The sequence below is a fragment of the Halyomorpha halys genome, unplaced genomic scaffold, assembly GCF_000696795.3.
Source record: "Halyomorpha halys isolate HHAL.00 unplaced genomic scaffold, Hhal_1.1 Scaffold582.1, whole genome shotgun sequence".
NCBI classification, from domain to species: domain Eukaryota; kingdom Metazoa; phylum Arthropoda; class Insecta; order Hemiptera; family Pentatomidae; genus Halyomorpha; species Halyomorpha halys.
This window is the reverse complement of record NW_027115659.1, coordinates 1,010,208-1,037,008: the sequence shown is the minus strand read 5'-3', so window position 1 is coordinate 1,037,008 and position 26,801 is coordinate 1,010,208. Positions and strand designations below refer to the sequence as shown.

Sequence of the window (26,801 nt, the reverse complement as noted above, 5' to 3'; positions counted from 1 at the left end):
TATTATATAACCACGGTAATTTTTTATCTCTTGTTCTAACTGAAATTTTATTTTTAACGACCATTAATGTTTTAGCCGCAAAATTTGTTAATGATTTTTCCCTTATCGGTTGGTACAAAGTAATTACTCACATGGATAATTCGTAGAGGTACTTATTTGCATGATCACTAAATACCTACCATAAAACTAAAGAGGGTATAGATGACATTATGTTCAGCATGAGTGTAGCAAAGGATATTATATAGTATATACTAACCCGAGGAAACTTAGGACATCGCAGTATAAAGTAATTGCGAAAATGTCTGCTTTAGTTCGTTAACAATTGCGCATGTTTTAGAGAATGGTGTATCGAAATGGTGAATAAAATCGTAGTACAGTTTTATCTATACTTAATTAATTTTTAAAAATAAGATCGATTTATATTTTTAAAAAATCGTTGGGTTATTTAATTGAAAGTTAATTGTACTCCAAAGAAAATTTCTGGGTTTGAATCATTTTCCTTGTCAGATGTTCCATACGTATAAATATTTTACCCTTGACCCAGTAAGCTTGTCAAGTTTGGTTTTATTTAATGTTTGAAGTGGAATTGTAAAAGATTATTTAATATGCATGGGACTTATTCAGTTGATTTCTTTACCTTTTCCTCTTTTTGTTTATTAAAAAGAGATTATTTAAAAAATATTATTATTAGTTTTTACATTCCTTTACTTAGTACTAGTGGGTTTAAAAGTATAAAATCCTAATTTATTTAAAAATAAAACTGCCAATTTAATATTTGAAATATTTTATTAAAAATTTTAATGCAATTTTAAATTTTACAAAGAAATATTTTATCTATAATTTTATGATTTGTGTATTATAATATATGTATGTTAGTTATCTGGAGAAACTTAGAAACACGTATGCATAATATGGTACTCTAACATTGTCTTCGAACTCCGATAGATAGAATCCTAATCTCTCTTTTCTCTAAATTTGATAATGAATAAGATATTAGTTTCAAATAATTTCATATAGCTGATTTGTACAGGGTTGAAAAAAAATAGAATGAAAATTACATTTTGACCTTCAATTGTTGTAAATTTTTTTGTTCCCTACATCCAGGTCACAATAAAAACCGGAGAGTGTTTAATTTATATATTAAACGTTGAAGTATGGTCTATGACGTATTAAATTCATTGAGTGTAATCTGTATTTTAATATTGTAACTACCGACTGACCTACTGGTTTGTATCCCTTAATAATGTTGCTCTTACCCCTGTCGAACAGATCCGCTACCTTGGACTACATCTGGACAAACGACTAACCTGGAATCCTCACGCAAGACTCAAAAGAATGGAAACTGCACGTCGATTTCGACTATTACAGCACTTACTGGACAAACGGTCTAAACTCCCAATTCATTACAAAAGACTGATCTACATGACTGTAATAAGGACAATCTGGATATACGGAGTTGAGCTTTGGGACTCCACTAAACCTTTGAATTCCTCTCGTATCCAATCATTGCAATCCAAAATCCTTCGTAAAATCCTCAATATAACATCATCCATAAAGAGCTTGCATCCGTAACCGATCTAGCCCGAACCAGATATCAATCCTTCCATTATGAACTCCCTAACCACCCAAACCAACTAGTTTCTAACCTTTATTCATCTTCCATTCCTGACAATCATTCGAGGCGTCTGTAAAGAAGACGGCTTCGAGACCTAATGTAGAAATGTTATTAGAATAGGTAATTTCTGTATAATACCATTATAGTCGAACGTCAAATTTACTCTGTGTATTTTTGTACAGTCATAAATGTTGTTACTTACCCAATAATACTATGAGGAATTAGATATTATGGAAGGGACATAGTATCGCCGAGACTTTCAATGTATAAATTTTAAGCACTTCGGTTCTTTTTATCAGGTAATAGGAAAGATAAAATAGGATATACTAAAACCTCAAAAAGAACATAAAGACAGCGGAAAGAAAAAGTTAGGAAAAGTAAATTTTTGAACAAGTACTTCCCATAAGTTGTAAATAAGTGAAATAATATCCTAATACTAAAAAAATTTAAATATTTTTGTTTAAGTGTCTACTTATATTGCGCATTTACTCTATGATTATTTCATTTCATTGCAAATTCAGCTCATATCACTTCTGCGTTTTGATAAATTTCGATGAATACTCGCTACAAATCCTGTTGACTCTCATAATATGATACTGTAAGGCTGGGCACCCCGTTACACTGCGATAAGCTAAATTTCTGTGTTAGAGGAAGACAATAGGCTGATGAAGAGATTCACTGGAATACACGCAACACTATCGGGGTAGGTTCACGTATCAACACCCACTCCTGTCCTATCGGCCCCGTAACTCACGATGTCTGGCCTGCTATCACACGTTTTCAATAGTCACAATAAATACAAATATTAAAAAAAAAAGTTTCTCCTTGATGATGTACTCGGGTAGTTTTCATGATATTTTCTAAAATATATTCCCAAAATGTCGTTCCTCGATATTTTTTGAAAAATTGGGGTTTGAAAAACTCCATCTTGAATATGAAAAGTTCTATAAGGTTTAAAATATTAGTAAATTTACTCTATTTTAAATAGGGATTTGATAATTTTTCGCGCAGTAAGTTTTTCAAAATTTTTATCACTTAATGAAAAACGAGTTAAAATTTTACGTTTTTATGCATATAAATTGACCCTATTTTTCTGAATATAGAGGAGATGGTCGGGGGTATAGTCAAAAAAAGGAAAAAAAATTGTATATATGTATATATAGTTGACCGTAAAGATTTAAATATAGAAAGATGGTCAGGGTTGCGGTCAAAAAAAGAAGAACAAATAGTTTAAAACTATTTTAATGTCCGACGTTTCGCCCCACTTCCCCCCCCCGTATTGTTTTTGTTTTATGTACATCTCCTGTACTTTTTTAACTGTATATTTTACGTATTTTTAAAAAAATTTTACTCTTGCCATTGTTACTTATTTTTTATTCTTATTGTTTATTCAAGTTTATTTTATACTGATACTATTTTATGTCTTCCTTCCTTTTATTTATATGAAATTTCTTATCGCTTTATTTTTACATAATATTTATCCTAGCTTAAATTATCTTATTATTGTTATATTCTCAGTTTTTATTTTGTATCTTTTTAGCCCTGATGAAGCCCTGAAAAGTATTAGCAATAGTTTTAAACTATCTGTTCTTCTTTTTTTGACCGTAACCCTGACCATCTTCTTATATTAAAAAAAAAATTGATTACAACTATTTATTTGCTTACATTTCACCCCCACTTCCCAGGGCTTCATTAGGGCTATAAAAAGTACAAAGCAACTAAAAATATGTTGACAATGTAGGATAATAAGATACATAGAAGTAAACTGAACTGGGGTAAATATATAAGAAAAAATGAAAAAAAAAAAAATGAAAAATTCGACTGGACTAAAAGAGATTAAGTCCATCAATCGTATTTTTTTTTTTTAAATTTATTTATTTATTGCTACTTACAACTGTACATTGTAATACATTTAGTAAATTTTATCTCAGTTAAATTGGAGTGTTACAGGCGTGTAGGAAACTACCAATTGGTAGCATTCCAATGACGTTTTAGATTAGCAGGTCTCGTGGCCATCTTCTTTTTAGGCCTCTCGGAGGATTGTCAGGAATGGAAGAGGAGGCAAGGTTAGAAACTAGTGGGTTTGGGTGGTTAGGGAGTTTATAATGGAAGGAATGATATCTGGTTCGGGCTAGATCGGTTACATAGGGAACATTAAGGTTTTTATGTATAATTTTATTTTTAAAAATTTAAGGAGCATTGAGGATTTTGGATTATAAGGATTGGATACGAGAGGGATTCGAAGGTTTAGTGGAGCCCCAAAGCTCAACTCCATATGTCCAGATTGGCTTTATTACAGTCAAGTAGATCAGTCTTTTGTAATGAATTGGGAGTTTTGACCGTTTCTCCAGTAAGTGCTGTAATAGTCGAAATCGACGTGCAGTTTCCTGTCTTTTGAGTCTTGTGTGAGGATTCCAGGTTAGTCGTTTGTCCAGATGTAGTCCAAGATAGCGGATCTTTTACACAGGGGTAGGATCAAAATTATTAAAGCAGACTGTATGGCAGACGGTAGGTTTACGACGAAGGGTAAAGGTGATTTTCATCGTATTATTAATCTTAAAAGAAAATATCCATCATCGTATTATTGTACTTAAAAAGAAGGCGTTCATTCCATTTAATTTGGAGGACATAAAGATGCCACAATGATATATTTTTATAAAGAACGAAAGTACCACTTTTTATTCTAATTTGTATAAGCCATGCTATACAATTTTCAGTCTAGATAATCCGATCTGTTACGATACTATTAAAGACATTGGATTCAATGAACGGTGTTGCACTTGATGTGGACTTCTACTGTCAGGCGTCGAATACTCAATTCGACTCATCAATCGATTAGTCCTTGTAGTGTGGCTTTTATCAGTTAATTTCCTCTCTCTCTCTCTATCTCCCTGTCTATTCAAAGCAGTACATCATTTTATCAAATTATTCTGGTTAATAAATTATTCTAACTCGACTCCAAATGAAGTTATGTACATGTTACTTTTAGTTAATTTGGAATTGTAATTTAGTTAACACAATTTGAATTTAATTATACGTTTTGGCTATTCAGTGTTACATATTAATTACACTTTATTTGTCAGTACTCTAGAAGTTCGTAAGCGAATTTAACCACAGCTGTATTAGAAATCATAAATCTTATGAAATTCTTTATAAAGTTAATAAGGTTCTTAAATACCACTTAAATATTTGCCTTTTTTTATTTTAAAAATGATTTTTCGTTGCTTCTAAGCATTATTTTATTTTAGGCATCTCAATTACATTCTTCTAACACTGAATTTCTGTTCATCCAAATTATTAAAATTAATATTGAACGATTACAAACGTCAGCCAAGTACATAGACATTAATAACTCCATCCTTTATACACACATATATATTTTATTTTACATATACGTGAATATACGTATGTAAAAAAGGTATTATATATGTATACTTTGCCCATTTTACTCTTATTCCTTACTTTCCTCCTAATTTGGGCCGAATAGGAAGAGTCGTTTTCGAAATACTTGCATAGGTGTAACATGGAAAAAATGTTTACGTATAAAGCACTACTTCCACAATCTCTGAAAATTTCATTTAAATCGGATTAACGATACCATCCCCTACGCACAAACTTTGCTACAGGCCGACACGCAGACTCAAAACCAAGTTTTTTTCCTTTATATCTCAAAAGTATAATGGGAAGGAAAATGTTGATTCCTGTAAATGTTTTTTTCATTTTCTGTTTTAATATAAAACCTCTCTACCTTCAGCAATGAAGCCGAAAATTTTCTTGTTTTTGATGTCAGGTTCATTCCATGTCAATTTTTGGGCATCAACGTCTCAAATTTTCTTAAAATTTGGCACAGTTTTTCTACTGGAAAATGATATTTTGAACACAGTAGTCAAGATCTCATAAATGGGCCCAAAATTTATAGAATTTATCCAATCGCTTCCAATTATTTCGTAAATTTATTAGTATATTACTTTAAATCTTAGGGATTGTGTATTATTATTTATTCCAATATTTTAATTTTTGAAAATTTGTTTGTTAATATATTGCTTCTATTTAAAAAAATTGAAACAGAGCCCTAATTCACACATTAAACTATTTAGATGCTTACGTTATTAGTTATTATTATTATCCTAGAAGTTAAAAATATTAAACTAAGAATGTTTATCGCTTGAACATTGAGCGATACGATTTTCTATCCCAGTTATTTTTTTTTAATATTTAAATTTAAATTATATATAAAAAATAGTAAATGAAACTCCTCCCCACTTTGATCTATCTGAAAATTTCCTAACCGTCTGGAACATTATTTGCTGGTATGTTTATGAGGAAATTTTGTAAATACAATTTTAGATCTTATTTAAAATAAGTAAAGAATGTTAGTCCACTATGCCTTCATAGCCTTTGATTACAAAGTATATCTTAGTCATGTTTTAAAAAATAAAGCTTTTTCTGCTTGAAAGAATCGTAATAGATACTCGAACAAGGAATGTTTACAGTGAAACTTCTTTTAGTGGGCATCTCTTAGTATAACCTCTTGTTAACAGACGATTTTTATTCGGCTTCTGGCCATCAATTTAATGCATTTTATGTCAACCCCTTATTAACGGACACCTCTGCATAACGATTAAAATAACCTTCTTTGTGGGTGTCTGTTATACAGAAGTTTCATTATCAATTTTAAGTTATGTCTAAATTCTTATGGTCTATTATTATACATGTAATTAATTTATCTGGCATACGCTTGCTTGGTTGTTAAGCATTGCACCAAATATATGCCGTTTGCTATTTCCATGGATGCACAAGTAACGGAAGAGTCACCTTTGTATCTAAACTAATAGTAATGGTATATTGCAGTGAGCAGGCTGCGGGAACATTGGGATGAGGCCAACAGTAAGGTTCTGCAGCGGAAGACGGAGCTGGACGCCATGCTGGCCGACTCCGAGAGGTACGAAGCGAAGAGAGCCGAAGTGGACGCCTGGCTGTCGAGGATGGAGTTGAGGTTCGCCAGGATGCCTCCTGTTGGCAATACTGCGGATGTCCTCGAGGCCCAGATGAGAGAGCAGAAGGTAAGTCCAATATTCCTATAATGTTTAATTCATCGAAACAAGTTTTCTAACAATATTAATGCATACAAAAATATTAATATTTCAACGATGTGCTTAATGTTGAACATAGGTTCAATGTAAGGAGAAGATGGTCTGGGATTATTGTTCATAGAATCTTTGAGAACTTTCCGCTAAGAGGGAACCCTGTATGGTGCTTAGCGGAAAATTCTCAAGGTCTAAAGTTTAGGCCGAAACTTCGCCACAGTTTTATTTATTTGTGGTAATTTCTACTTCATTGACTGCACCTTCCAACCATCTTTTCCCCACATTAATACTATATTATTTTCTAGAACTTAAGTATATATAAGTAATCCAATCCTTACAGTCCGAAATCCTTCGTAAAATCCTTAATGCTCCTTACTTTGTCACAAATCAAGTCATCCATCAGGACCTCAATGTTCCATATGTTGCCAATTTGGCCAGATCCAGATACTGTTCCTTCCATAACAAACTTCTCAACCACCCAAATCCACTGGTTTCTAACCTGGCTTCTCCTTCATTACCTAATAATCCTCCTAGGCGTCTGAAAAGAAGATGGCCTCGAGATCTTCTCCTCTAGAAATGTTATTGGAGTTCTATCAGTGGGTAGATTCTCCACATGTTTGTACCGTGTCACTATGTCACCTACAGCAAATTTACTTGTTGTATGGTGTAAATAACAATAAATAAATTATTAAAAACAAAAAAATAAAAATAATATAAGTGAAACCTGAAATTTCGACTAAGTTCAGATTTGAAGCAGGAATATTACTGGGGCAATGCACTATTAAATCATATTAAACTATTCTAATGACCATTTTAAAATAAATATTAATTGGAAATTCACTAACTAATTGCAATGCCCAGTATTCTATCTGCCCCTCTTTTAAAGTGTAGTTTACTGTAGAGTGCTTTTAACGGCCATTTTACAAATATCGTCTACAAAACATATCTTGCATAATTTCGATATTTTTACTTTAACTTTACTTTTGATATTTTCCTGAACGCTCGATAAAAATATTATAGCAGTAAGAGAAAAAACATTTATATTTTATAACTATATACATAAGGACAACTAACTTATGACTATGACTTTTTGTCGTTCCAAAACAAGAGCCTAACTTCTGCAGATATTTTATTACATTAGTAACCATTGTATAAAAACTTTTTAGAAAAAGCCTTACGTATGAGTCCCACACCACTGACCAATATCCCCGGATAATTTTTTTTAGAAACTGACTTTTCCGTAAAATATATTAAGCAAAAAAAGCATTGCAAATAATCAGAAATTGATTGTTGTTCACACAAATTGAGAAACAAGTACAAAACAAAGATGTTGACTATTAGTTATTTTACAGTTGTTATCGAGATGAAATATTCTACTTCCCTTATAATAATTATTAAAAGCATTACGGGATCTTTATCAACATCCTTTATTAGTAAAGCTGAAGTTATAGGGTATAGTAACTAAGATGGCAAGTGTTACAGTGTATTACAGAACGGCGATATCATTTGATGGTTGGATGGTGTAGTATAACTGAATGAATAGCGATTCATTGCTGGAGGTTTATTGCTGTACTAAAAGATATACCCTCAATAGTAAATTTCAAAAAGCTCTCAGTACTTTGTAAAATCATATAAATTTATTTTATTTATTTATTATTTTCGTATAAATGAGAGAAACTAAAAAGCTCATCGATCATATCCGATGAGAGTGTTGAATTTTCACTTTAATAAATTAACTAATTATTGTTATATATTAATAAACAACCCAAACCAAATTAGTAACTGATAATCGATCTTCAACTTATCGTTTTTTTTTTTGTTTGCTATACAGACCTTGTAGATCTTTGGTCGTCCTTACCAGCCTTCTTCACGTATGCCTTCTTGGGCTATTGCTTTCCAATTTGCTGCATGCAGTTCTTTTGCATCTTTGTCGATTCTGTTTATCGATCTAGTTTTTGGCCTCTGTAATCTTTAGTGATGATAGATTAATATTGGGAAAATAATTTTCTCTGCACGGTAAGGTACTGAAACACTTCAACAAATTTTGGAAATATAAAATGATGAAGCCTCCTCCTGGTGGATTGCTTCGAGCGACATGTCTCGACCATCTTTACCTTCATATCATGAGTTATTTACTGAACAGTTTCTTCAAGCAGTTCTCCTCCATGTGTTCTGATTTTCACCATGTACGGTGGACTTTCCGTTCAAATTTGATTGGCTTTTAAGGGTACCTGTTGGAGCCCAGGTCTCGCAACCGTATATTAGAGCTGCCTTTATCATGACATTCTAAACACCCTTAGCCTCAGATTTGTGAAGATTTTTCGAGATTTTAGTATTCTTGAAAAAAGAGAAGAATCTGCCCGTACTTGTTATACGCTGGTCCATTTCAGTCCGATGATCTCTTATTATTATTGTTGTTGAGTTGAGGTATTTGAAACTGTCTACTTTCGAAAATTATTATTAACATAGTTTATCTTAAATATTCTATTTTTTTAATGAAGATTTTCGTTTATTTTTATGTCATTTTATGCCTTGAAATCGGTAACTTGCGTATTTGAATTATAAACAATACATTTAACTTTGAAAGAAGATTCACCGTAGACATTATGCGGCCTATCCTGTAGCAGTGGCGTACTAGACTGCTTGAGGGCAATTACTAGAATCAATTAACACAAAGCTCTAATTGGAGAGGCTAGGATCCAATCAGCACTTCACTAATATACTATTATGGTTACTATTACTACTACAGGGCTTGTGGCTTAGCTCGCTTCCCTCTGTGGCAATGGACCCATCAAGCCTGTGGCACACAACTGACTATTTCGGGGCTCAGATTGAGATCTATTACAGATTTCATTTGTTTCTAGTGCTGTCATCTATAATGGTTACCTTCATCATTTTACATTTCCAAAATTTGTTGAAGTGTTTCAGTACCTTACAGTGCAGAGAAAATTATTTTCCCAATATTAATATAATCTATCATCACTAAAGATTACAAAAATCTATCGTTGTTAACTTCCACTTATCTATGGAGTTGACATTAACACCAAAAGGACTCTCACAAAGCCGACAAACACATATAAACTGTCTCAGACTCGACTGAGGATTACTAGTTGTCTACTGACATCTCAGAACCTGGTGAGCCATCATCAGACAGCAGGTGCAATCCACGTTTCCAATTTCCAGTCGTTTTTTATCCCTTTCCTCGTTCACCTCTTAAAATGCATTTCAAATGCAGTAAAAGAGATTCCACTCATTCTTGTTACCTACTCCGATATATCAAACTCTATACACCCATGGGACTTAAAAAAGAAGAAAAAACACCCACTTACCTATGTTATTGAATATATAGTAATTTGAGTTTTTGACGTAAATACACCTTTAAGGTCCCCTTGAGTTCAAATACCTAGCAATAGATTGATAACTTGAGTCTAGTCTCACAAAATGGATTGAATTTTGTATTCGACTAATTTTTCATTCGATTGAAATAGTATTTCAAATGTTCGAATAAAAAAGTATTCGGATTGTTTAGTAGTATTTTTATTCAAATAAAAATGTATTCGTCTCTTGTCAATCGAATACGAACTTCGAATAAAAAATTATTCGTCTCTTGTCAATTGAATAATTTTTGCTCAACTCTGAATGGAGCAGTTTCAACAAATTTTACGATTCGTAATTCGTGTTATTTATATTTCATATTCCATTAAGTTAACGACGAAAGAATAGAATAAATAGCTTTATAGATAAACCGAGGAGCTTTTGCCTAACATTCTAATTCCTAGATTAATTATTTTTTATATATGATTGTTTGTGAGTGGTTTAGTTTATTATCAATTTACACAATTTTGATCCTTTTTTCCCTCAACTTTTATTCTTTAAAATTCTCCAACGTTTCAGGCCTCAGGCCATTCTCAAGGATACAACCTTCAATATTGATGGCATTGCTTTTTAAAATCTCAAAAATTACAGGCTAATTGCCCTTGTCACATATAACTTTTTTTTAAAAAATTGATATCCTAGATTTAAAACTTTTTTTGCAAAACACTTTCCCTCTTTCACTTATATTTACAATTTAAAAAACAGTTGGTTCTGTTTTTAAGTTGTAAATATAAGTGAAAGAGGGAAAGTGTTTTGTAAAAAAGTTTTAAATCTAGGATATCAATTTTTTAAAAAAGTTATATGTGACAAGGGCAATTAGCTTGCAATTTTTGAGATTTTAAAAAAGCAATGCCATCAATATTGAAGGTTGTATCCTTGAGAATGGCCTGAGGGTCGAAACGTTGGAGAATTTTAAAGAATAAAAGTTGAGAGAAAAAAAGGATCAAAATTGTGTAAATTGATAATATTCTAATTCCTTTCAAAATTGTGGCTTACCACATTGTAGTCCCTAAGCCATCCACTTTTAAAAATATATTTGAAGTTAATATTGTTGTATTTATCATCATTAACAAATGAAAACCGGGCAGTTAGGACAACACCTTTTGACTGGTATTTTTCGAGGAAGTGTTGACCATTGCCGAATTGAATTGAATTCGACATCAAAGAGAGCGAGAACAAGTATTTTAATATGTCATAATGAAAGCGTTCGTCAACTGTTCATATTTCCAAACAACCTGTCGAATTAGTAATTATGACATTGGCCACAAGTTGGTTGTGATGTGGAACAGTACAGGCAATTACAAAATTTATCATTATGATATTGTTGAAAGAGGCGCTCAGTTGTCAATTATTTTCAATTAAATTGTCAGACACTCAGTCTATTTGTTGACTTATTAGAAGAACAACTTCTAGTTAGGAATGCTGTTCTAGAAATATACATTTTTTTTACGTTCCAATTTCGGTATTCTTAATTACTTTACCATCAGGTTGTAACAAACATAATGTAAAGAGAACGTCGAGCGTCGAGCTTGTTGAATCACTAACTTCATATTCTCGTATCTGAAGAGGTGCCGGTTCAAATCTAGGTTGGGTGGGTTGACTTTTATTTCTTGGCAGACCCTATGAATAAACCATTATGAGAGCATAAGGTCGTTTAAACTTCCCCCCCCTCAGAAAAAAAAGAAAGAGAAGAAGAAACATACTATAAGATGATTTGGAAAAATAGAAAGTATTGTTCATCCCTCTACAAGTACGATTTTAGAGTTGTAAATTCATCATAATGAAAATTTTTGTAAACCTATCGAGTGACTGTGTCAATTTTTCAGAAGAATGATTCTGGTGAAAATTAATTTTCATTTTCCTAGATATTTGGTTATTAGGCTAATTACGTTATGGTAACAAAAAATACTTAATACACTTAAAACACAAAAAAAATTAATAAACGATAGTTTGTTGTTTAATAAAAAACACAATGTATGGAGCGCATTGATACTTTAAAACTGGTATTAAACTATTTTCCATCAATCATCAAATCTCTCAAAGTCATCTTACATTACCATTATTGTGAAAATTCTTTTCAGGCTATAACTAAAAGAATCACTGAAGGACACCCATGAGTGGTCGGTGGGACACCGGACAACCATTATAAAACAGGAAAGTCCCAGTTATATGGGACGGGTGGTAACTCTGGATATTAAGCAAAATGCAACTAATTTAGGAATGGGGAAGGACTATTATTGAAAGGAAGTCGTGTTAGGATTTAAATACAGGTTAGTACATGAGCCATTTTAGGTCTTTCGATTTTTCACCTATGGATTCTGAACGGTGGATCCTAGTGAAGAAGTTAGTATAAAACAAATTAAAGAAGTTTGAAGCATGCGTATAACATAATGTAATAATTTGGCGAAGCGATATGGTCGTAAACCTTTTATTCCAGTTCTTCCTTGGGATCCAATAGCTGTTCTGTTGAAGTCCATGTATTTATTTAATACCAGATCGGAAATAGTTAATGTAAGAAGAAATTTTTTTTTATCATGTACAATATGTAAAAATTGATTATGGGGGGTACACTATACACAATGTTATAAATATAAAAAAAATAAGATGAAATAAATATATTAAAATGAAAATTCTTAATAAAAGATAAAAGTAAAGTTAATAACAAAAACAATAACATTTATGGATTTAACAAAATAAACAATTGATTTCTAATGAAAAAAAAAGAAAAAGTTAATTTATGAAAAAATAAAATAAAATAAAGTTTTAGAGTGAAAATAACAGAACTGATAAATATAGAACATATAACAGGATGTCTTGCGGCAGCCTGGGCTTCAGTCTTCAGGTTGTGGTTGGGTTTCCCAAGTTGAAGGTCAACTGCTCCTTTAACTGGAAGTGGAACTTCATGAACCTTTTATTGATGTAATCCTATATTGTCTATATTTGTAATTACCGATGCAATTGGCTGTTTCTTACAAACCAAGGAGCATCCACTGCAATTCTTGATTGACAATTGTAGATGAAATCCATATACAAACAAAAGAAATTGTTTTACTTATGTGTTAACTTGTTATAGTCATGACTATATTGATATATTTCATCAAAAATTTGATAATTTATATAGCGGTTGCTCTCATATTTGTCTCGTTTAATACGAATACATATTTGTATGCTTTTTTTGCTTAGTCCAAGATATTTGAGAAATAAATCCTATTGGATGCACTAAGGATTCTACTAGCTCGGCCATCCAGGTTCATGAAGACCAGCGCCCCTTGATGCTGGGCAACACGTGTGTTGGAACTGTAAATTGGCCGAGAAAGAAGCCCCATTTCCACATCGTTAACCTTTCCTCTGTTCTACGTGGCTCGGTTGGGTAGCATTCAAGTCTGGCGGTCATGCTCTCCGTGTTGTCTTAAATATCTTTCGGTTCTTGCTAGTTATTTTAGCTAAATAACTATACGATCACCCAAGTCTTGCCGGTCTTTAATTAATTTCTTAATCCTTTGATGTATTAATTAACTAATTAATGTAAAATAATCAAATTAATAAAAAAACAACTTTGATTTATGATTTAATGTTTAAATTGTTAGCAATCATAGATCTAGTTCTAATATAGGTTAATCAATTCAGGAAACATTTCAAATATGAATTAGGGGAGTGTATATTAAGTTGGTTAAATTTTGTCTAGACTATACAACAGCTACAGGAAATTTCTTTGAAATCGAGGTCTTGAACAATGGCGAGTAAATGCCACCGGAAATTCATTTTATTCAAAAAAAGAAAAAAACTAATATTTTCTTTCATTTTGTATTTAGTGTTCAACATCGTTAAAGCTACCAACCGCAAGAAAAAATTATTAAAACTTTTTTTATGATTGAGTAAATTTGCTAGTATATGGTCCTTAATAAATCCCGTGTAGTTTAAAAGTTGCTTAGTTATAGTTTTACAAATATAATTTTTTTTTTCAAATAAGGAAAAATTAATTTTATATTCCAGGGTCAGAAATATAGGTACATCCTCTACACAGTTTATCATGCTTACGTTCTAACCAGTCCTAACACTCCTCACCACGTATGCATATGGCACATGTTTACTCGCAGTTAATAATAACCCTTTAAATGCGTTAGAAACTCCAGAATTCCATATTACAACTCTCGAAAAATGATTTCAAAATGGGGAAATTAAAATAAATATCATCAAATCACTACTCTTCGTCGTAAATCTACCGACTCTCCTACAGTGTCCTTCCTCCTACCCTATCGAACAGAGGTCGAGCCGCTACGTTGGATGAAGAAAAAATCCTGACACAAGACTAAAAATATAGGAAACCACGTCGATTCCAACTATTACAACATTTACTAGACAAACGATCCGAACTTTCAATTCATTAAAAAATACTGACCTACATGACTATAAAAGGCCTATTTTAATTAAGGCCTATTTGTAAATACGGAGTTGAGCTTTGGGACTCTACTAAACCTTCGAATTTCTCTCGTATCTAATCCTTACAATCCAAAATCCTTCGTAAATTCCTCAATGCTTCTTACTCTGTTACAAATAAAATCAGCCAGAAAGACCTTAACGTTTCATATGTAACCGATCTAGCCCGAACCAGATATAAATCCTTCCATTATAAACTCCCTAATCACTCAAACCTACTTATTTCTAACCTTGCTTCCTCTCTCGTTCCTGATAATAAGCGCCTTCGGGGCGCCTAAAAAGAAGATAGCCTCGAGACCTTTTAATGTAGAAATATTATTAGAGTACTACCCTTGGGTAGTTATTTTACATGTCTGTATTAGAATATAACATTATAATATATTATAAATTTCAATAAATAAAAAAAAAAATTAAAAATAGTCCAGGGTTCAACATCCAAATCATTTTTCGTGGCGTGTCGTTTCCGTTGAGGCAGTATTTTTATTCTGAGGTCACAAACGTTTCTCTGAATAATTTTATTTCTTTTAGGGTAGGGGGGTTTTTAACTTTTTTTTTTTTTGCGAATATCATGGAAACTGGTACTGATTCATAAATAATTATAATAGACTAGAAATAAAAAGGCCATGTATTATCTCCGAAAAAATTTTCGACTCCTTGATTTAGTTTATTATTAAAAACCAGTAATTGTTCATATTTTATACGATTCATTGAGAATTGATATTCTCTTGATGATGTTTCAAAATGATATTCACTTGATATTCTTCTATGTTTTTTTACAATAAACCCCATAATCTGATCTTTATGGTTGGTTGCATGACCTACCCTTTTGAGTAATGAAAGCTTTCCCCGACCATTTACCTGGCATAACATCCCCTTTGTAGCTTTCAAAGAAATGCTTATCTGCTTCAGTCATGTAATACCCCAAGATGATTCAACCAATTTTTTATTTCAAGTTAGTCCTTAGACTTTTTATATACACGGTCTTATCCATTGAGTTCTGGTTATTTTCATGTATTCATGTTACATCTTGATAATGTTTCTCTTAAAGGTCATTTGGAAAAAAAAGCTATACGAGACAAGAATCAGAATAGCATATGAACCGGGTTTTGTTTTCTCTCGAATATGCTTTAAATTCATTTAAACTTATATATTCAATTTTTTATCTACAGAGTGGGTTTTTCTCTATCATTTGAATGCGAAAAAAACTCACAGCATATAAATAACATATATATAATAACAAATTAAACAATTAATAATAAACGATAATGGCTTTTGGAGAAATAAAAATGTTAATAATAACTGCGTTTGTGATAAATCCGTTTTACACAACCTCTCTGCTCACGCCAGATGGTGTGGCAATGAACATACCTCCTCTACTGTCACATGTGTATTGATTTTTATACCCGATATTTTGTCATTGCAAAATAAGTTTTGAAAATGTTTTTATGATCAACATTTTTGGAACCTATTTGATCATATTATCTTGTTTTAAATTAATTTCTTCTTCGAAATGGTCTTTTAAAACTACAACGGTTGAAGCAGTAAACACGTAACGACCCGGATTGGAATCGGAATCGCCTAACTTGTACAAGGGCTACTTCTCCTTCCATATAAAGTGGGAAAAAGTCTTTTATATGGGGAAAAAGAAGTATAAGGGGGAAAAGTTGACAAAGAACAGGAGATGCTTATCCACCACTTCCTTTCTGTCCTCTTCTCTCAAGATGGCTCTTAAAACTAAAACTATCTTATTCATTTTACGTCCTGTCGAAACTGTTCCATTCCTCAACGAATATGATACCTATTTTCACATCACTACTAGTTATAAAGATTTAATAGTGTTTGGATTATTATACAAAACAAAAACCAATATTACGCCGAGCTGAAGTGGCTCTAACCATCCTTCGGAAGCCATTGTTTCCTAGCTTCTTTTCTATTCCAAGCAATTAGTACTCAACGCCCTTCCTATACCCTAGAAAACCTGCAGTTCAAATTCTCTGTTCAATCCCGTACTACCAGATCCCGTTTATTTGACATCTACACTCCACCTCACCGAACTACTGTGTTTGATAAATCGTTTTTTACCCGAGCTGCATATCTCTGGAACTCAATTCCCTCTAACATACGCCATGTACCAACCCTTCCCTCGTTTAAATCCCTTATATTTCACTACCTTTTGCTTCAGCAATCTGACCCATTATTATAATAGTACAGATATTTTGTAATTAACTCTTTGTTTTGTTTTTATTTAGTCAGTTAGTTTTTTAATTAATCTATTTTTTCTCTCTATATATATGTTATAATTAAGTGTGGTCACACTGTTTTATGGCCAATAAATGTTATTATAAAATTTAAATTTCCTTTGTAATTGTTCTTAAGGGATCTAGTCCCAGAATAATATACTATTTTTCATTTCGTTTCGTTTCAATACGGTTTAGTTTTATTTTGGTGAATGACTAAAAAGTATGTGATTGCCACAGTTGATCTCGTTCTGCGTCTATATATTTTTTTTATTCAGGGGATCGGCCGGAAATGTGGTGATAAAATGAAAACATTTACGAAAGTTTCCATTAAAAAAAAGATTAAATAACATATATTTTGTAATGTAATTTAATTTTTTAATTAAAGGCATAATAATAAAGGCACCTTTTGTATTTACTTGTATCAGAAAGATATCAAGAAGATATTTTTTTCACCGTCTAGGAGGGGGGGGGATAAACATGTGTGAGTCCATGAAGATTTAAAATTTTGATTTACGAAATTTTAATTCTCCTCAGACTGTTGCATTTTTTAGTTATGTACGTACTGTGGTCAGTGGACACAATTATTATAATCTTATTATTTCTTGTAATATTCACTTTCTTGAAAAAAGTTATATAGATTATTTTGCGAACTATACTTATATCCCTGTATATAATAGTCATTCTTACGAGGATGTGAAACGATAAATTATTATAACAGAACGAGTTATAAAATAAATTAATCTATTTATTTTTAATAAACGAAAAGTTTTCAATTAAAATGATGAAAATCGCTATATCCAACAGGTCTTTGTATAAAGGCTTCTTTATGCTCATTTTGAATCCGCGAGCTTCTTGATCATTTTGTTCATGCTTCTATCTGTAGGATATTTTCTCAACTAATTGTTATACTAAGTACTGTTGCCTACTCCATATCTATCTTTGATATCGCTTCGTATAGTAGTTTCAAATTTGTATTATTAATTTGATAGTAATTGAGTTTTAATATGAGCAATTCAGAATAAGGTAATGGAAGCTAAACGAAAATCTCTATTAAACACACTCAAGGTGGCCATATTTTCCTTAATTTTTCCATTATAATTTAGGAAGTTCATTTTTCTGGTTTAGTTCCTTGAAATGTCATCTAAATGCTTTTAATTTACTATTTTTCCTTAAACATACCTGTAAATAACTATAATACTTTATGAAATATTCATATAACATTCTCAAATTCTGAGTACCATTTAGTTCTATATGATTGATTCAGTTCAATGCATACATATTATCCCCCAGGTTGAAAGCCATCAGAAATTACACATATTAAATTAATATTTAGTTTCCTGGTTTTATTTATTAAAATATTAATGTATATTTGATATTTGCAACTTTTGCGCGGATTTAGTGTTAGTTAAAAAACTATTAAGTTCAATCTGATTGGATATGTTTGTAAAATATAAATAATAATTTATTAAAATTGATGTGCTTAATATAATTAAAACAAACTGAAGCTAATTCATTACTTGGTGATTCACACATAATCTAATATTATTATATATTAGATTATAGAATAATGTGATTATTAAGAGCAGAATGTGGTTGTTTTCCATTATTGCCTTATTTAGTTTTTAACATCTGGTTCGATATAAGCTGTATTGCATATGAAAATAGAATAATAAATAATAATAATGGATTATGAATGTCTGGATGAATTTATTATTATATATTAGATTATTATAGATATTAGATTATAGAATAATGTGATTATTAAGAGCAAAATGGGGTTGTTTTCCATTATTGCCTTATAAAGTTTTTAACGTCTGGTTCGATATAAGTTGTATTGCATATGAAAATAGAATCATAGATAATAATAATGGATTATGAATGTGTGGATGAATTTATTCTCTTAAATATGTGCTTAAAAGTCTTTTAAAAAAAATTGTTGGTGATGGACTTGATTAAAGTTAAATTAAGTGACTTTGAAGATTATAAATGTTTTATGCATCATGCACAAAATCTTAATAAACTTGATATTCAATTTTTTTATGAACCGCATTTCATTAATTTGATTATTTAATCATTCCAGATATTCACTTACTTTGTCAAACTATAATTTAAATTTTTTATTATATTTATTTAATAATTACCATTATTTTAGGCATTCCATGCTGAATTGCACCAGTACAAACATCATATTGAGCTATTCAGCCAACTGACACAGAAGCTGATTGCAGTTTACCAACAAGATGACACTAGCAGAGTTAAACGGACTACAGAGGCAATAAATCAGCGATATGAAGAACTAAACACCAGGTAATTCATGTTTATTTAGGGTTTTCAATTTTATATTTTAAGTGATGATTTGATATAATGATGTATGATACATTTCAAATTTTAACTTGTACCAAGAAACCTTTTTAAATTTTAGCTTAGAACAGATAACAAAATGTTTTTTAATTGTGGATTATTGATGGAATATTTAATTAAAGAATCACAAAGTACAATTCTGAAACAGTGATAGTCATTGTTTTTCATAAAATTCAATTAATAATACCTACCTTAATGCAAAATGTCATAAATGCATTTTTTTCAGTATTTATGTTAATTAACCTGCTTAGTCATGATTTTTACTTTACCTATCAATACATTAAATAATAAATATGGATTAAATGAAAATGAATCCATCCCCCCCCCCCATTATAGGGGCACTCGTGCTATAGTGGTAGCAGACAAATATAAAACATTGGAAGACCTATACACACATATATGGAATAAAAGACACATTATACTTTATAAGCATAAATAATAATGTCATAAAAAACATGAAATTTCTTTTTATTCTATACATTTATTATATACTCTGCTAATTATTGTTATTATTTCTCAAAAGTACGTGTTATTTTAATTTTACCTAAGCCTCTTAGCTTAACTCTCAGAATGTTGGTTCAATAGAAACAACTCGTAGCAAATAAGATATTGTTTGAGGAAAACATTTCCTATTGGAAAACTCTATCATAATTCCTTTAAAAAAAATGTGTACCCAAATCCTTATTGTAACTAGATACACTGAATCTATTCTATATTTTTTTTTTCTGTTTCGTTAGTTTTTTGTTGGATTAACTAATAGTAGAATGGCTCAGTAAGCTAAAATAACCCTTATGTAAAAAAAAAAAAAGTAGAAATATTAATTAATAATATGGAGTACGGTCAACTATCTTCTTTCGATCTGATAAATTTAGTTATTTGGATACTATCATAGTTTGCTTAGAGCTTTAGTGATTATATATTTTTAAATTTTATTTTGTCACCCTTATCTCATAGAGGTTAGTGGCATCTCGAAATAAGTTTTTTGAACTATTTGGAAATAAGAAGCCATGTATGGTGATTGTTAACTCAACATTTTTGTCTCGAGTTTGGTCTTTGAAGCTGTATAGAAGATAATCCCTTCCTTCCTTTAATAGCGATAGCAGGATCAGTGAAGAAATATTTCTTCTGAAATACTTGACCTATTTTTTTTTAATGATGCCCAACCTGATCTCCGTTAAGAAATAAGAGGAGCTGGTGGTATTCATCCCTCTTACTTTTTAAGGATTATTTTTACATCTTGTTTTGGCATCCGTCTCTGATTATTCTTAAAAGGATTTTTGCATCACATAGAATCTTTTTTCCACAGTCCTCTAAATAATATAGCTGAAGTATATAGTTTTGATCCAATGCCTCCAAGTATATTAAGAACTTCTTAAAATTTTTCATATATTTCTTATGTTTTTTCTTCTCAGTTTTGTTATTTTTCTTGCCATCACTAACAACTTAAATTCATGGCTCCCTGATTAAAATAATACACCATTCAAATGTCAGCTGTAATGTAATCTGTTTAAAAAGGTATATGTACCTTTTAGATTTTTTTAAGTACTTATTTTCATTATTGTTTTTAAATTTTATATTGAATGATAGATTTTATATTGAGTGTATTTCTTTTTTTTAAATAATTTATTTATTGTTATTTACAACTATATACATATATACACATCGAGTAAATTTGCTGTAAGTGATATTATGACATGATACAAACATGTGGAGAATCTACCCATTGATAGAACTCCAAAAACATTTCTAAAGCAGAAGATCTCGAGGCCATATTCTTTTCAGATTCCTAGGAGGATTATTAGGTAGTGAAGGAGAAGCCAGGTTAGAAACAAGTTGGTTTGGGTGGTTAGGAAGTTTATTATGGAAGGATTGGTATCTGGTTCTAGCCAAATCGGCAACATATGGGACATTAAGGTCCTGATGGATGATTTGATTTGTGACAAAGTAATGAGCATTATGGATTTTATGAAGGAGTTTGGACTGTAAGGATTGGATTCGAGAGGAATTAGATGGTTTAGTGGAGCCCCATAGCTCAACTCCGTATGTTTAGATAGGCCTAATAACAGTCATGTAGATCAGTCTTTTGTTATGGATTGGAAATTTGGACCATTTTTCTAGTAAATGTAATAGTCGGAATCGACGAGCAGTTTACTGTCTTTTCAGTCTTGTATGAGGATTCCGTGTCAGTCGTTTGTCCAGATTTAGTTCTAAGAATGTATTTCTAAATTTGGGTCTCTTTATTAGGTTTCTTGCTTGCAATTCTTGTTGCCTAGCCTGAAATACTGCTCTTTTAGTTAACGACTGTGTAACTAGTGTTGTTTAAACACGATTTGAAATACATAATTTTTTTAGTGATCATTGTTTTTTTTTTATACCCAATAGCTTTAGTCTTCTCATCCACAATATAGATTTCCCTGGTCCAACTAATATTCCTGTGGGCAATCTTTTTTTTTTAATGGGTTTGTGTTTCCTAAAAAGAATTATTTTTTTTTTAAATCTAAAAAATAACTTAACTAGTTTCAAACTACGGCAGTACACTTTAGAGGTGACCATTTAGTTAAGAACTTCACACAAAGTAAACAATAGAGGTAATCATTTATTTTTTTTATGTGTGTTGTTTGGGCATATCTGTATATCTCTATTGTATCATCAGTATGCATGCACATAATAATGATTGATCAGTTTTATTATTTATCTTTTTTATCTTCTTCCTTACCATACCCCTCTTTCTTTCTCATCAGTTTATCTTTATCTTTTACCTCGTGTGAGGAAAATCCACCTATAGAACGCAAACATTTTTTCTAAATGAAATGAGATTTTGGTGATGAATATGATATAAAACATAAAGTTGTTTAAAAAGTAAATAAAAAATGGTACTCACTGTTCGCTCATAATTGGTTGTGCATACTAAGCCAATTTCCCAGGATGATTTATTCAATGGTGAAAGAATGTTTTGAATTTCATTATATGAACAAGTTTTTAATACTATTTATACTTTATTTTACTATATATAATTCCAAAAAATGGTTTTTAAAAATGATTTAATTCATAATACTTAATTATTTTCTTTAGAACCCGGCAAGACAAGGAATACGCAAACCTATATCATATTTTTTTTGTCCTGGATTTGCTTAGTCCTTCAGTTACAAATTGATCAATCCTTTGCCATACTTACGTTTGTCAGTACTCATTGACTCATTCCTATCTACGATTGTGATATTGGTCTTGACTTAAATGGCGCTTTGTGTTGCTTACATCCCTTTCTCCCATTTTATTTTGCCATATGTTCTTCAAATTCTTGGTTTCCTGCAGGTGCAAAGTGGACTGCAGGAAACCAACTTATTTGAACTTATCTATTTTGTCTCATTGAAAATGATACAAGTTCACCATGAACATTTAGTTTTGTTCCAAAACAGCTTTTCACCGGCCAAAATATTGTGCCCTGTGAAGAAATATTAGAACTAGCTTCATTCAGTTTAAAAATAATTATAAACATTAAACAATACCACTACAAGAAACATTAGAAATGGCTTTATTTTGTTACAAAAATTAGTTGAAAAATTATTATAAACATTAAATTTTCAGTTCCATCTTCAATTAAAAAATTAATTCAATCAATAAAAAAAAAAAAAAGAAGAAGACAGAGAGGATATCTTATCTTGATCACACTCATATTGTTGATCCAATAAAAATCTTTGGGATGATTCCTTTTGTAATGAAACTCCTGGCAGAGGAAGATACAATTTCATAAAGTTTTAGTTTAAATTATCACTTAGAAAATATGATTACCACAGTTATAACTCTTATAGTTGTGAATTCATTTTCTACATTCAAAAAATTTCAAAATTTTCTTCTAAAATATACTATAAAAAAATAAATATTGACTCGGAGTAGGGCCCATCAAGAACATGCAAGCCCAAGCCCTTGGACGGTTAACTTTGTAACTTATAGCACTAAATTGTTATGAATTGGGTATATAGTTATAATGTCCTTGTATATAATGATGTATCAGTTATAGTCAAGAAAGGTACAGAATGAAACCACTTGAACTCAGCCCCGATGAAGCCCTAAGAAGTGGGGCGAAACATTTATTATTTTGTATCTTTATTGACTTCCATCTGTACCATCTTTCTAAAATAGTTTAGTTTTGTTATTTCCTTCAATAGAGGTAAAATATGTCTAAAATATAAACTTTCGCTATGGAGGTGAACTTTCATATTTGTTGTCGTCTTAAGAATGATGGGAAGGACATCAGCTTTAGGTAAAGAATTAATCAACTCTACGATATCATCAATTTTGAAGAATAGGGCCTTAATTTTAAATCTTGAATAAAAATGAGATTCGTTAAAAATTAAGAAACGCTAACTACTCTCAATGAAATACTTTTGTGGAAATGATTTAAAATGTTTAAGAAGCTACCATATTCCTCTCTTTTTCCTCCTGCTTGCTAATAGGAATCCTCGAGATATTGTTGGGAAATTATTTTTAGATTTATCACTGTAAATTAAATAAAAAATATTTGCTTAGTCATAGCTTCTAATAAGAATCTCTTTACATAAACATACACAACATTTCCATTAGACAAATCTCTTGGGTTGTTCATAACAGATTTGTGACTTTAAAGTTGTTAAAACCCTGCTTTTTTTGCAATATTTTTGTCAAAAATAGCTAAATAACCATGTTTTTGGAATTCTTCATGCAAAATCTAAATTATATTTTAATTTTTGTTGCCAAGTAATAATTACATATTAAAGCTCTTTTTATTTTTTTAATATTATCCTTTACTCTGGAAATTTATGTTAAAGTTCTAAATTCTTGGGTTGTTCATCATATTGGGTCCATAAAGTCTAATGATATTTTCTATACTTGTTTAATACAAACATAGCACCTTTCAATTGACTTTGAAGTCTCTACTCTTTTTAGTTTTTAATTTAAAATGTTCTTAGTAAACAGCGTAGCCCCATGTTTATTTAAGCAATGTGATTTTTTTTTTTGTGCTAAGAATAATTTTTACAAAGTAGTTGCAGATAGTTCAGAGAGGCACCCTATCTGTACATATTCTTATGTAAGTGCGAGTATTTGTGAAAGAAAACAAAGTTTACCATTTTTATGACTAAGTCTTTTGTTTAGAACTCACTAATTAAATTAGCACATTGGGGGTAGAGGGAAGGGGGTTACCTACAGGTTACCACCCTAATCTAACACCAGAGAACTGCCACAGAAATAAAAGGTCGACCCTCCTTCCCCCTCCTCAGGCCAGATTTGAACCAACATTGCTGCAGTTCTCAGACTGTGCAAAGACCTATGCCTCAACTCCCTGAACTATAGAGAGCCCATCACATACTTGTAAAAAAAAATATATGTATATATCAAAATATATACAAAAATTCTTTTATCAACTTACACTCCAATTTGTTTTTGATACCCCATTTTGTTATATTGATTATATTTTATAGTTTGTATTAATATATGTATAATACATATTGTTTAATTTCTGTTTTAGCATAATAAATCGTGGAAAGGGCTTGCACTCTGCAATAAACTCTCTTCACAACTTTGACAGATCTTTAGAGAAGTTCCTCGCTTGGCTGAGTGAAGTTGAATCTGGGCTGGAAGCGGTGGAAGCAGAGGCGGATCGGGAAGGCAAACCTTCGCATCAACTAAAGGTAGGTTATATAAAATATTTATTTGATGGGTCTATTCAATGTTTTTTATGGGTTTCATTTATGTCTTAACATTTTGGTTAAACTGGGGTTGTACTTAGTGACTACTTCATTATTTATAGAAACTAAATTGTTCTGCAATACATTAAATAAACTCTTTTTATTGTTAATTCTTTCTTTCCTTAATCTAAATTTTTAAACTTTGATCCCAGATCATTCCCAGTTTTGTGGAGGGCTTTTCATTGAGATCTCCCTATCCATATTTTTAAGTTGCCTTTCTAAGAACTTTTCTTACAACTTTAAATTATTGGATTGTAAAACCTCACCTAAACATTTGTTTGCATTTTACTGTCAGTTCCACTTGCTAATCACAAGTTAATCTTTTTTTAAGGAACTGTGGTAAACAAATTTATCATCTTTTTGTAAATTTTCTTTCATCTACATTGAATTTATCCATTACATATATTAATTTTATTTTTAAGGACACATTTTCAAATGGTTATTCAATCAATATTGGAGAAAGACAATCTCCTAGTCCTTTTATTAATATTTTGCTTGCTCTGATCTATATTGAAGACTCTGGAATCGAACAATGCTTAAATAACTGAACATGACAAAATGAATCCATTTAATTTTTAAAAAAAAATTTTTTTATGTATATGTTTTAATATTATACCTAGTACCAATAAAATAAGTTTAAAAATAAAACATACATGAATACCTTTGTTCAATACAGTGAAATAGATGCTGATAGAAATAAAAAAATAAAATAAATCAAACCTTGTGCATTTTAATCATTTTCAAATGCTGAAATTTATCAACATTTTTTCTTGATATTTATATTTGTGTTTAAATAAAAATTGCTTTATAGTAAACCTTATATCTGCAAACTTTATTTTAAGTAAATTTTGTGTGAAAATTCCAAAATGTGTATTATAAGGAGATATAGGTGTACAAACAATTTTTGCTTGATTCTTGATATATTTTTAAGATGGTGGCATGCAAAGTACTGGTTGAAAAACAGAAAATTCACAATAGGAGATCTGTATAAAAACATATTAAAAAAATTTTGTCGGAATAATTGCAATTGCAAACCCATTTTTGAGCTAATTGCACTAGTCCTTGGAAAACTAAAATTAACATTTGAGGAAATTGTTAAGATTTTCATAGAGCTGAATACCATTCACTTCTGTACTCCAGTCACCATCATTGCAGCAACCAATTTGTTAGGCGTTTTCTGTTTCAAGAGAAGTTTTGTCATTTCCAAACTTCTCTTTCTTCCCCATGAATTTTATCGTAATTTAATGCTTGCAGTGAACTGGATATAATTGAATCATGTTTAGAACATTTAAAGTTGTTGGCGATCAAAGGATTATGGAATTACATATCTTAAGAGGCCCTATCTAATTAATATAGTCTTAAGAGACCCTATTTAATTAATATAGTCTCAAGAGACCCTATCTAATTAATCTTTATTATTACCTATTCCCCTTTGTTAAAATATTATTACCCATGCATTTTTGGATATATTTATTTTTATATAGGTAGACCTTCCTAAGGCTTCCTTACTAATTTCTGAACCCCTGACCCTTCATGTGATTACCTTAGGAGATTTCTTTTAAAGGGTGTCTCAAAATTAACACAAGATTTTAATTAAATAAAAAATACTGTTTTTTTTTTTTAAATTGCTATTTTTTTTATTGAATCAAAAATACACAGGATAAGGTCATGCATATATGGAATAACACATAGGGCAAATGCCCTCTATGGATTTGCTGGACACACTCTCTAGTTGAAATTTCTCATGACCATTTCGCATAAATGTTGTTGAATTTCATTGATGCATTGTTGAATTTCCTCCTTTAATGCACTTGGACTTGTTGGCCTTGACCCTTGATTTCAAATTTCCCATAAAAAGAAATTCAATAGTGTTAAATCACACGATTCTTATCACTGAAACGAGAGAGTATATGGCCAGGAAATGTCTCATGCAGGGCTGTATGGCATGTGGCACCACCTTGTT

The 26,801-nt window shown here is 30.9% G+C and overlaps 1 protein-coding gene across 10 annotated transcripts in view; it reads left to right on the top strand.

Moving 5' to 3' along the window:
• The window catches only part of Dys (Dystrophin), a 349,452-nt gene that overhangs the window by 47,249 nt on the left and 275,402 nt on the right, over window positions 1-26,801 (top strand). For all 10 annotated transcript variants that reach the window (XM_067052674.1, XM_067052673.1, XM_067052668.1 and 7 more), the window contains 3 exons: window positions 6,467-6,678; window positions 18,907-19,061; window positions 24,619-24,781. In XM_067052674.1, coding sequence (XP_066908775.1) covers window positions 6,538-6,678; window positions 18,907-19,061; window positions 24,619-24,781 — 459 coding nt within the window. In that variant the 5' untranslated portion in view covers window positions 6,467-6,537. The remainder of the gene's footprint in view (window positions 1-6,466; window positions 6,679-18,906; window positions 19,062-24,618; window positions 24,782-26,801) is intronic.